General features: G+C 39.7%; 1 protein-coding gene across 2 annotated transcripts in view; it reads right to left on the bottom strand.

The window, feature by feature from the left end:
• Positions 1-12,811, bottom strand: part of LOC124552443 (protein draper) — a 406,470-nt gene that overhangs the window by 59,936 nt on the left and 333,723 nt on the right. Inside the window, exons 8-10 of one of the 2 annotated variants that reach the window (XM_047126716.1) lie at positions 11,705-11,916; positions 9,849-10,015; positions 2,408-2,536 (exon numbers count right to left, since the gene is read on the bottom strand). In XM_047126716.1, coding sequence (XP_046982672.1) covers positions 2,408-2,536; positions 9,849-10,015; positions 11,705-11,916 — 508 coding nt within the window. The remainder of the gene's footprint in view (positions 1-2,407; positions 2,537-9,848; positions 10,016-11,704; positions 11,917-12,811) is intronic. The other variant, XM_047126717.1, reaches the window with a different exon arrangement.

Consider the following 12,811-nt stretch of genomic DNA (forward strand, 5'->3'; position numbering starts at 1 on the left):
AACCTGCCTATTCTCCCCCTTGACTCCCCCACTCCCGGCAGCCTGTCTATCATGGATTACACACTTGGATTTCTGCTCTTACTAACTCTTTCACAATGTTTTTGCATAATCTCTGTCTTTTTTATTATCCTATCTTCCACTTTTCAGTTCTCAGGCTTTCAAATCTCATCCAGTGCAGTCCTCAACAATCAATCATTCTCATCCCATCCGGTAAGTCTCCCCCGACACGGGGTTCTGGATAACTTTTCTATAACTCTCCCCATTTCCTAAACCTCACCAGTTCTTTTCCCTCGTCCCTGTTCCTTTTGCTTCAATCCTTCTGCCAGAAGACACAGCCCTGTGGCTCCTTAAGCTTGCACATTTCCATAATTTTTATATGTGTTTTCTCCTGCCATTGTTTGGTGAGTAGATTTTTATCCATCCGGTTATATTGTACTACTGCTGAGTGAGGTTTCAATGATGATAATATACCAATGCTTTGTTTTCTTGAAAAGTCTTATCTACATTATGGCTCCAGTTATCCCAACACTGACTCCAAACTTGCCCTTGCAGCTTTGCTTTCACCAGTACCTCATCTTCTACCTACTGGTGGAAGTAAAGTTGTGAAGGCAAGTTGCGAGTCATGCTTGGATAGCTCAGTGAATAGAGCACTTGTCCACAAAAGGCAAAAATTCCAGGTAAAAGTGCTGGTCTGGCACACAGTTTTAATCTGCCAAGAAGTTTCAAACTGGCACACACTACACTGTATAGCCTTGATGTTTCACATACAACAGTAAACCACAACGTAACAGGAAACTGACACTCTATACAGCTGAATACTGTCTAAAAAATGTTGCAGTATTACTGGTAATGAGAGGTTACTGTAATTATTTAGATTTAATTTAATAGCTACAATTTTATTTATGACAGTAAGTAAAAGAGCATTTTTAAATGGAAAAGCTAAATGCATTCCACACAAGCAACTACACAATTTTATAGATTATTTGTGTTAGATGTCTGTTGGTGCACTGTTGTTATTTCTGGTCCACAGTATCACAATAAATGTCATCATGTTCAAGTAAATGTCTAAGGGTAACATAAGACCTAATGATTTGAACATCTGGCAGCTATTAGACAATTTGATCTAAGGATAATTTCAATCAATATACTAATGATGAATCCAGGATGGAATGTAAATATCGTAATGGGATTAGATCAATACTCAATGAAGTGGTAAAGCGGAGAGCAACAAACTAGGCATGAACAAAGATGGATTATGAGATGAGGTAACAAATTCAGTATTGCCATGGAAAGAGCATGACGAGTGCGTATGTGAGTTGGAGGGAGGGAGGGAGGAGGGAGAGGGAGTAAATTTAACCTTTTCAGACTTCTAATAGTGTATTACACAATCTATATTTTTAATAAAGAACGAGTCATTTTAGCATACTGGCAAATATAAATTTGAAGACTGTTAACACTTTCAGTTAATAACTTGAATATTTTGAATCAGAGAGATGAAGTTTGTAGTAGTATTTGACATTAACAAGTTTAAAGAAGTAGACTGAACATTGTCACAAGAAGTCTGTTAAAAATTGTTTAAGTATGGTACAACTAATTGTTAAAACAACTAATACCAATGTAAGAAATACATTGATTGTTGAAAGATAGATTTACAGTTGTGATCACAGAGCTCATTAGTGTCTTAGGCTCAGTGTATTTATGTATTTGTTCGACGGGGTATCATATATTGTTCACTTAAGAGTGATTTTATTGGTTATTTTTATAATGTCTGAAGTAATATGAAGCAGAAATATTTCATGTCTAGACTCATGCACCACGATCCCATGACTGAAAAATCACCCCCTGAATGAGCTAAGTTAACTATACAATATTTGTTTTGAGTTTATAATGTGACACTCTTCAAATAATGTTAATGAACTAAATAAGCAGTTAACTTTGTTAAAAAGTGCTCCCATTTTCACAGTTATTTAATAAAAAAAATGTGTACACGACATTGTTCACATATATTACAGTGCTTAATTCAGGTGTGTGTGTTTTGTTAACTCTCTGGGAGAAGAACTTTGTCCCAAACCTCTTCTAGCCATTGCTCTTTTCTAAGAAATTTGTCTGTTGCCCACTGCCTTTAATGTTTAATGATTGTAATATGTCCCCATACAGATATTCAGTCATCCAATCCTTTATTCACATACGATTAGCAATGAAGAAGATAGTTCTTTTCTAGTCAGCATTCTCATGTAAGCGACTATGGATGTTCCTAATTTACGGAGCTCGCACATACAAGGGTTCAAAAATTAGAAGTTCTAAACAGGACTGACATTTTTAGAAGCAGCCGAAAGTTCACATAAGTATCACTCTAATTTGGTACTAAGAGCCATGGTGTTGAAACAACTTCTAGCAACAAACTTGCCTGGCGTGCAGATGCAACGACCATTTTCTGGTAAGCATGTGGCACCATTCTTGCAGTTGCAGCGATGTGCACAGTCCTCACCAAAAGTGCCAACAGGGCAGTGTTCACTGCAATTGGCCCCCCTAAACCCTATGACACAAAAAAAAACAACAAAAAAACTAAAAACAAAAAATAATGACGCTAATTACTACCTGTTATTAAAGGCACGTCGGAGCAGCCTCAGTAGCAGAGACGTGTCTTGTGAATGCATAATCCGATTTTTAAAATAAAAACAAAATTAAATTAAATTAACTGGAGATTGTCTCTCTTCTATACAGGCAGTGACACGTGTCCAAGGTCTTTAACGTAAGTAACGGAACACTATTCATGTGAGTAAATCTATCAGTCTTACAGAAGGATATCTTATTGACTTGTCCCCTTTTATTTACAGGATATGAAGATTAACGCCTGGGCATAAATTTCCTAAAGCATCTCAAAACACTTCCAAGAAATTGCCTTTGAAGATTTTGAACGCTCTCAATACAAGAAAATTTGATGTTCTTAACAGATCCATCTGCAGCTGCATGTATAGTGTTCTTGTCTTGTAGTCATGAGGTTGTTGCTGGTTTCATTCTTGCTAGACACACTGTTTTACCTGTTATTTGAATTACTTATTTATTTATTTACTGTCAAATTGAGATGGCTATTAATAAACGTGGAATCATAATTTTGTAATAAAATAATGCCCTTATTCAACTTCCAATCACATGAAAATGCGAGTATACACAGCAAATTAAAATTTGATCAAAATATGTAAAACATCAAATAGAAACTAATTTTTTTATTTCTAGAGATTACAAATAACAAACACAATATCAGAGACAGTATTATTGATATATCAAGGGTATTCAAAAAATGTGTCACCTGTGCCTACAGGCAGTAGTATTGGCTCAAACTAGAAGAAAAGTTCCTATAATCATATATCTAGAAACCAATATCTGTTGACACACGGGTCAATCAGTCCTCTCATTCCCATCTGTCCCGTAAGTATAAGAAGATAATGTAGGCAGTGTTGCATGTGGTTCCCATGCATCCTGACACATCCTCCTGCCATTCTGCCCAATGAATTTCAGTAACACCTGTCTCCATTTGGATTGCATCACATGCATTTGTCATACATTCCTGTAATGGCTGCACGTTGTTAATAGGTTTGGCATACACCAATGCCTCTAAATGTCCCCACAGCCAAAAATCCAATGGACTCTGGTCTGGTGAATGAGTAGACCACACTGCTGAGCCTTCTTCATCAATCTATCACCTGTGAATAATTGTGGTGAGGTACTGTTTCACAATCCATAGAAATTGAGCCCTGCCCCATATATATATAAAGGGATTTTCTCTGCCTCGGACTGGGTGTTTGTGTTCTTATCATTTCATCATCATTTGTGAAAGTATGAAGTTTGGACTGTGTACAGATTGGGACTTTGTACAGACACTGACGACTGCGCAGTTGAGCGCCCCGCAAACCAATCATCATCATCACCAAAAATCATCATCACCATCATCATCATCTATATAAATAAAAATATAAATGTTCATTTGTTCAAAATTTCATGTCTCCAAAACTTCGTGACTGACTGCTTTGGAATTTTGTCACAAACTCGCATTCTAATAGAGGTATGTTTTTAGGTTCCTTATAATGTTGAGATTTTTTGCAACATTTTCCTATTATTAAATTAATAAAACATTATATATTACATATTTTAGATACACAAAAACAAATGCATATTCCAATGCAACATTGTGTCAAAATTTCAAAGCCTTTGGTCAAAAACTTTTGGACATCTGCGATTAGGAACATTTACAGTTTATGTAAGTACAAACATAGAAAACATTGTTACCAAAAATTAGGATGTATGTTCAAATCCCACACATATTAGAAACATGTACTTTCTCTTTTCTTTCTTTTCCATTTAAGCACAGTGGGCTACAGCAAAGTGTGGCCAGGTACAGATAGTAGTGCATAAACTGCCGTCACCATATTCCTGCAAGGGTAGGTATTCTCCAAAATTGTCAGTAATTCCTTGTGCAGAAACCAGTGATATACAGCACCCGTTAATCTGCTAGATAAAGAACATGGCATAATGAGTGTCACTGACAATTCCTGCCTGTAAAATGATACGGAAGTGATCCTGATACTTCAACTCCACAACTGCTCACAGATTGGCTTCTGCCCACACAGGCCTATTGTGGTAATTTACTATGCCTTCTCTTGTGAGTCCTGTCCACACCACCAAACAGTACACATAACTCGTCGCAAGTAAAATGGCCCATATGTCAACAGGTATTGGTTCTTGGACACACAATTGTACATGGTATTTGCCTTTAGTTTTGAGCAACACTACAACCAGTAGGAATGTGTGCAGTACTTTTTTTAAACATCATGTAGATTTTTCTTATCTTACAACACGAAAATTTGCATTTTTGTACATTTTGATTATTATGAATACTCACATTTTCATGCAATCGATAATTAAAAATAAAATATTATTTAATTTAAAAAAAATTGTTCAGTATTTGTTAATCAACATTTCAATTTGATGATAAATACAGAATTCAAATAAAAGAGAAAAATGTTATGTCTCATCAGAACTGAACTGGCAATCTCATGATTAGAAGACAAAGATGCTACACACACATCTTTGAGCAGCTCTGTTAAAAAGCTCTAAGTTTTTTGTATTTAATAATGGCACTGGGATCTTCAAAGGTCATATTTTTGAGGTTCCTTTTTATCGTACTACTTTAGGAAATTGAAAAGCAGGCACTGACCTCCAAATCCTGTAAAAAAATTAAAGAGGTCCAGTCCATAGCGGTCCCTCATAAGTCTTATTATGTCTTAGTACAAAAATAAAATCTGTAACACCAGCAGCTTTTACATTCGTGAAAAGCTCATGCTGAAAATGACACAAAATAACACAAAAAGCCAGACCAAAAGTCACAGGGTGAAATGGCGAAAGCAAGAAAGGAAATTCGAAATGAGCCTGTACCACAAGACAGCCGCAAATCCTTCCTTGATAAGTAAGACCATATGAAGCCAATTTGCTTTAGCACATGCAGAAGTTCATATTGCTGCCATTCCCCTGATTTTTACTCCTTTGTAAGTTTGAATCCTTGCTGCGCCACACAGGAAAATACAGTCACCCTTCTTTCATATCTACATCAATATTATTGATGTTGTATAATACATATTACTGAAACCGACAGATTGTTACTAAATTCGAAACTACAAATCTTCACCAAGAGTCAATTCTATTGACCACGAAAACATCATAAATCTATGTTTAAACCCATTACCTGAACTTTAGTTTACAGGATGTTTACGTTAATAGAAATAAATTAAATATATCACTGATTTTTGCATTTCCCACAGTGTTACGTCACAAATGGATAGTGGAAAGCCTTCAGAATGTATGAACATAATCTCGTAACATTTTTCCTTGGGTTTATGCAGATATTTACATTAAAAATAAATTAAAATTAAAATCAAGATACAGATACATTTTTGATTAATTTTCTTGAGTAAGACAATTTTCAGTTACTTGTTTACTTGTTCTGTATGGATGTATATGTATGAAGTTTTATTTGGTTTGCTCAGAATCCATCTTTAGCCATGTTTGTGGGAGTATTATTGCATTTTTCAAATTGAAAATTGACCTATTCTCATCCCCTCAAGCACTTATGTAACTGTAACATCACTGTCTAATCACAAAATTGCAACAGCTGCCAGCAGAACAAGCATTTGTCATTCTGATGATACGTATCATGACAATGCACACATCCTTCCTTCCTTCCTTCCTTCCTCCCTCCCTCCCTCCCTCCCTCTCTCTCTCTCTCTCTCTCCCTCTCTCTCTCACACACACACACACACACACACACACACACACACACACACACACACACACACACACACACCACAAACTACATGCATTTGTACCCCATGCAGTGTTTAACATGCATACCTTTAGTTATCATGCACTGTCCAAAGATTTTCCTTACTATTGGTGTCAATTTAATTAGTTCTGAACATGCCTTAACTAAGAGTTTCAAACAATGCAAGTTATATTACACCATTTCTTCATGTAAAGCTTTGAATATACATGATAATTACCTATTAACACAAAAAAGTCTTAATTGCATTCATGCACAAGTTTCATTCGACACACTTTTCTAAGAGAGAGCACAAAGCTTGCACTTTCAGTAATGTTGTGATTTGCAATATGTCAGAGACATGAAAATATTTTAATGTCGTTTATCAAAATTATTTGAAATATTGTCCAAGTGGCTAGAAGAAAGCTTATAAGCTGAAAACTGCAGTGTGTGGAACTGACAATTAATATCAATACTGTTGCAGTGTTTTGACAGTTCATGTTAAGAGGAAAAGCCAGAAACAGTTCTCCTAAAGCATTTGCAGTCACAGCAATGAGTAGTAAAAATACATTTCTATGATGGAAAATTTTCTCAAGATATCTGCTGTATGCCTAGTTAATTCTTGTATGGATTTTATTTCAATCTTTGAGATACAAAAAAATGTTGTTTTCAATCAAATAACGCACAAATAGAATCTAAAGGCTGCAAGATTATAAGACTCAGGCAAGCAGAAAACATAGCCAATATGTGTTTCTTTCTGTCAAGCAATTTCTTTTTTTACTAAGGTCAGGACCAGCTAAAGTATTATAAAATCCAATATAATAGTGAACACACATGTGAAACACACAATCAGAGAGAATCGACAGACCTCATCAGTCATAAAACATGCTGAACAGGAAGAATTTGTTCAAATGTTAACAGTTGACACACACTTTGTTTTTGTAACAGATGAAAGCTTGAAGAACACTGGATGCAACATAAAACAAATTACAAATTAGAAAGTAAATATATTACCAATTAAACATCTTACTTTACCACAATATCAGAAAATTTATTTGTAAACCGTTTGCAACTACTGCATTAATTTCACTGCCATGGCTGGATGAATTACAGCATCTAATTAAATCAAATTTGCTGCTGAAACTTTGTATCTCAATAGCTGTTGAGGTTTAACATATTTCTTCATGTGAAATTTGCTTGCAATTTGTTAAAAGTTAACAACAACACAGTAATAAACTACTACTATAAGACTGAATCAATCACTAATTTATGCTTTAGAAAAGAATCTTTGAACAGAGACTACAACCAAAGAAAATAAACAAGGGAGGATTGGAAAATAATGCACAATAATTTTTTTCTGCCCTGGTACTGCAGCTGAAATGTTGAAATTTCACAACAATGTATTCTGAAGTTTACGCTACAGTGAGTGTTTTGTTTTCATGCACAGCTCTTGTGGGAGAAGCCCGAACTAAGAAACAAAAATGGCGTGCATGTTACTGTTGTCCATTTGTGAAGAGCAGCAAAGTGTAGCTGAATATTTGTGAGCCAAATGGCACAAACAATGTAAAGTCCATAGGGGCACGCATGGCATGTAAAGTGACAACTGAATGGACCATAGCAATGCCTCCTGGTGGTCTGCTTTCTTCCAACATTCTTCAACATTCCAGCTGCACTACAAGGGGATGAAAAATTATTGTGTGCTACTTTCTAATCCTCCCTCAATGAAAAAAACGTATTCTTAATCATTTCTCATTGACACACACATTAACAGAAAATAAAAATCACCTTATCTTGCAGAAGAGGAAAGGAGATGAGATTTTAGTGAGAGGTAAATCAACGACAAAATGCTGGCAGTTGAGATAAATAAAAATATTACCAATTACAAGTGAAAAATAGCTCTGTCAATGAGTTATGGATATGCCAGAGACAACTACAAACAACCAGTAATGGGGGGGGGGGGGGGGGGGGGGGAGAGGCAGAGGCAGAGGCAGAGGCAGAGGCAGAGGCAGAGGGATAAAATCAATGATCAGTTGGTATGAGAAGAGGACTGGGATTATTAAACATTGCTGACAAAAAGATCACAAGCAACAGAAAAAATAAACCAACAGTAAATGGTGATGGCAGAGAGAGACCAAAGCATGGTGTTACAACATATCATACAAGAAAGAGAGAAGCGGAAAGGGAATAAAATGGAAAATTGTATGATCAAAAAAGCAGTTACTATAATGGAGCTTACACTCCATCTCAGATGAACTGAAAAAGTTTCATTGATAGCCACAATGGACAGGTATCTGTCGAAACACCACACTAATCTCAAGTTCCTGAAGAGAGGCAGCAGCCTTTTCAGTAGTAGCAGGTGCTAAAGTCTGGGTGATTGACTGCTCTGGCTTTGTAACATTAGAAAGCAGGCCCTGCTACATCATTACTGCTAATGGCTGAAAGCAAGAGGATACTGCAACATTGTATTTTTGAAAATGTGTAATCCTTCTTGGAAGGCAGGATCCATAGATTCGTGTGGGTTTGCGCCATACACGGTGCCTCCCATTGGCACGGTACAGATTAAATCGTGATTCATTCAACTGTATCACATTACGCATTTGCTCCAGTGTACGTCCCTAGCAGTTGGCGACAAATGCAAGCCACTAGGTCCAATGACGTTGGGTTAACAGTGGCACCCGTGTGCAGCAATGGCTCCCATACCCCACGGAACCCGTATCCTATGGATTGTCCACTGGGAGACATGCCTAGCATGTGCAGTGTTGAATTGAGCTGTGATTTGTTGCACTGTTGTCCTCCTGTCACTACTGAAGATCCACCTCAGACATCGCCGGTCACCGTCATTGAGGGTGGCTGGACGGCCAGTAGTTCATCTGTTGTGGACTGTGGCATGATCATTCAATCATTCACGATACACCCTGCACACGGTTGAACCAGTGAAGCCAAATTCCTGCAGCACTCTCAAAATCAAAATTCCCATCCTTCAGGCACCGCACACTATACCCATTCGAAAGCCATCAGCTCACAATGATGTTGCGTGTTACACAAATCATTTGCACAACCACTTCTCAGAAGTGTCCTATACAACTGCAGCTGGCACAGAGAGAGTGTGGTATGCAAACAACGCACCTGCATCATCTCATGATATTTGTTAAGTCAGTGTAGTACAGACAAGAAGATAACAGACACATTTAAAATGTAATGCTGCAGAAGAAAGCTACAAATCAGATATGCAGTTAATGAAGAGGAAATAAATAGAATCACCGAAAAAAGAAGTTACAGACTAAAAGATGGGAACTGTCGATAGGACGCATTCCGACGGGAAAAGGAGGTGAGGCTCATCTCAGCAGATAATACGCTAAGAGCCGATTACAAGCTTCCAGCCCTGGCATCCTCTGCTCAGGAGCCGTGGAAAGGTGTGCAACCTGTACTCTGATGTCCGATGCAATTAGAACATCCAGAACACGAATGTAAGCCTGCCAGAGGTGAGAACGCCAAGAGAAGTGTGCTCCGACAGCCGGCCAGCACCCGTACAGACCTGCGGCACAGATGCACGTCCCGTTGACGGGGGAGCACTGGGCGTCGTTCTGACAGTCGCACTGCTTGTCGCAACCCTTCCCGTACGTGTAGAGTGGGCACGGCCTCGAGCAGGTCACGCCGTCCCAGCCTGCCTTGCAGTCGCACGCTCCTGTCCACGGGTGGCACCTGCACAAGTGTTACCAGCTGCCACAACCGAACGACACTACAATAACGTATTTCCATAAAACAAAAAAGAAATAGCAGTTGATAAATTATGAGACACAACTGCTGACCAGTACACAGGTAATGTCACCAAGAAAAAATATCTTTTAATGTCAACAGATTTGTAAAAAAGCAACAGTGACAATGTTATCTTATTTTTCATAATTGGGAGGAGAGAGATGAAAAATAGGGGGAGGGGGGATTACAAAATTTAGTAGAATTACATTTTGGGGAGTTTCCTGTGTGTATTAAAGTTACTGAACCTTCTGTACATTGTTCACTTTTAAATGAGTAAATGGATGTTAAAATCAATTGTATGGTATAATTTAATATCAACTGAAAGGAACAAAAACATGCAAATATCATTCATACACGGATGACACTCCTTTATATATCCCATTACTTGTTACGTGTGTCAACATTCTGTTTGAGGCACTCCCTGGAAAAAGTGTGACAGACAGAGCGAGTCGGCATAAATTCCATCACACAGATAATGTTTCATTAACCTCCAGTGACTTAATGATCCTACAAAAAGTAGGTAATGTACCAGTTTTTATTATTATTTCAAACAAACAAAACCATCATGGTCTACATTCTGGAGGAAATAATAACAAGAAAATGAAATCTTCAGAAATCTAGAGGTAGCATTACAATGTGTGTGTGTGTGTGTGTGTGTGTGTGTGTGTGTGTGTGGTGTGTGGTGTGTGAAGGGGGAGTGGGTGAGTGGGTTGGTGGAGAGGCTGGGGGAGGGGGAAGAGGACGGGGAGTGGGGACAGCAGGGGGAGGGGCTGAGAGATGGGGGAAAGGCTAGGGGAGGGGGAGAGGCTTGGGGACAAGGGAGAGGATGGGGTAGGGGGGGTAGAGGCAGAGAGAGGGGGGGAGGATGGGTGAGAGGGTAGGTTGGGGAATGTGGCGGAGGAGGAGCGGTTGTGGGGTGGGCAGAGGCTGAGGGAGGGGACAGAGGCCGAGGGAGGGGACAGAGGCTAGAGCAGGTGTGGTAGCAGGAGGATGAGGGCAGGCTTTGGGTGGAAAATGTTTAAGGAGTGGGAGAAGTTGGGGGATGGGGAAGATGCTGGGAGATGAGGAGAGGATGAGGGGAAGCGTTGGGTGGAAAATGTTGAGGGAGGGTGAGAAGTTGGGGGAGGGGAAGAGTGCGGAGGAGGAGAAGAAGTTGGGAGGGTGTGGGAGAGAGGAAGGGTGTGGGGAGGAGGGGTGTATGGGGGAGGAGGGAGAGGGTTGGGGTATGAGATGGTGGGGAAGAACGGGAGGGAGAGAGGTTGGGGAAGGGAAGAGGGTGGAGGACAGGACATGCTGGAGGGTACAAGGTGGGGGACGGGAGAGTGTGGGGGGAGGGGAGAGTGAGGGGGGGACGGAAGAGTGTGGGCGCAGGGGAGAGTGAGGGGGGAAGGGGAGAGTGTGGGTGGAAGAGAAGAGAGAAGATGAGAGAGAAGAGAGGGCAGCAAGGAGGAAGAGGTGAGGAGGGAGAGATGAGGAGCAGGAAAAATTTGAGTTTCGTTCACTCGAGGAAAAATCCTTTCAAAATTTGTTTATTAATCACATTATGTCTCCACGAACCAAACTGTTCTGCCAATACCGCTAAATAAAGACTACTGCAGTCAGGACCACATAACCTTCAGAAATACACTGACTTACATATCAGTGTTGTGGGGGTCACAGTCGCAAACGCTCTTGCATCCCGGCCCGAACAGCCCATCAGGACACGCGCGCTGGGAGCAGTCGGCGCCCTTCCAACCGTCCGTGCACTCACAGGAGCCGTCGACAGCCGAGCACTGTGCACCGTTCTTGCAGGTGCAGTTCTGGGAGCAGTTGGCTCCAAACTTCCCCGCTGGGCAGGTCTCCAGGCACTGCAAGAGATCAGTTCGATGTGAGATATGCAGAGAAATGCCAAAAAGTGGCAATGTGATACATTTACCTTATAGTGTCGATAAATTACAGAACGTAGGGAATTCAGGAATTACATAACACACTTCATTCCACATTAATACCACTGCAGGACAAGACTGGCGAATTGTCAGAAATGAATACATTTTCCAACTTTCCTTGGATACAGTTCTGCTACTGCATAGGTAACAAGTGTGTCAGTGTAATTGTGCTGCTGCAGGAAACATAGTACAAAGCTCAAGTATGTGGGACAGTATGATTTCTTTGGACAAAACATGTGAACTGCACACAGATTCTCCATCAAATTCTCACAATATGTGTGTCCATATGCAGTGGAGTGGTACCAACACTTGGACGAAGCCCGTACGGATAAGGGCGATGCCGATACAAAAGTCCAGATCGTGTACCATGTGATTTACATTTTTTTCTGTAAGCTGAAAGAACGTAAGGAGGGTGAGGGGGTGTTCCAACGATGAGGACATTCACACAAAGGTTCTCGAATGCCTCGGTGACTGAGGAGCATATTTCTATCGTCGAGGTAGAAACGATTCGTAGAATGTTCCACTCGTTGTTTACAGACTTGTAACTAAGCTGAAAAATAGTGTCATTTAACTGTGTCAACTTGAATTGCAGTGCACCATTCAACAGAAGTTACTTCACCAACCATCATAATTTGTAACTTACTTTTTGAAGACCCTTGCAGTAAATGAAGTACTCAAGCTCGAATGGCTAAAGCGAATAAAAATTATTTTAAAATACAGAGATGTGTGCGTTCTACCACCGACCGAGGTCATTTCTCTCCGTAAAACTTCCCACTTTGTATTTGTGTACAACCAATGTTGAAGCTTAACAAATCTC

This window comes from Schistocerca americana, chromosome 10 (genome assembly GCF_021461395.2).
Source record: "Schistocerca americana isolate TAMUIC-IGC-003095 chromosome 10, iqSchAmer2.1, whole genome shotgun sequence".
NCBI lineage: Eukaryota > Metazoa > Arthropoda > Insecta > Orthoptera > Acrididae > Schistocerca > Schistocerca americana.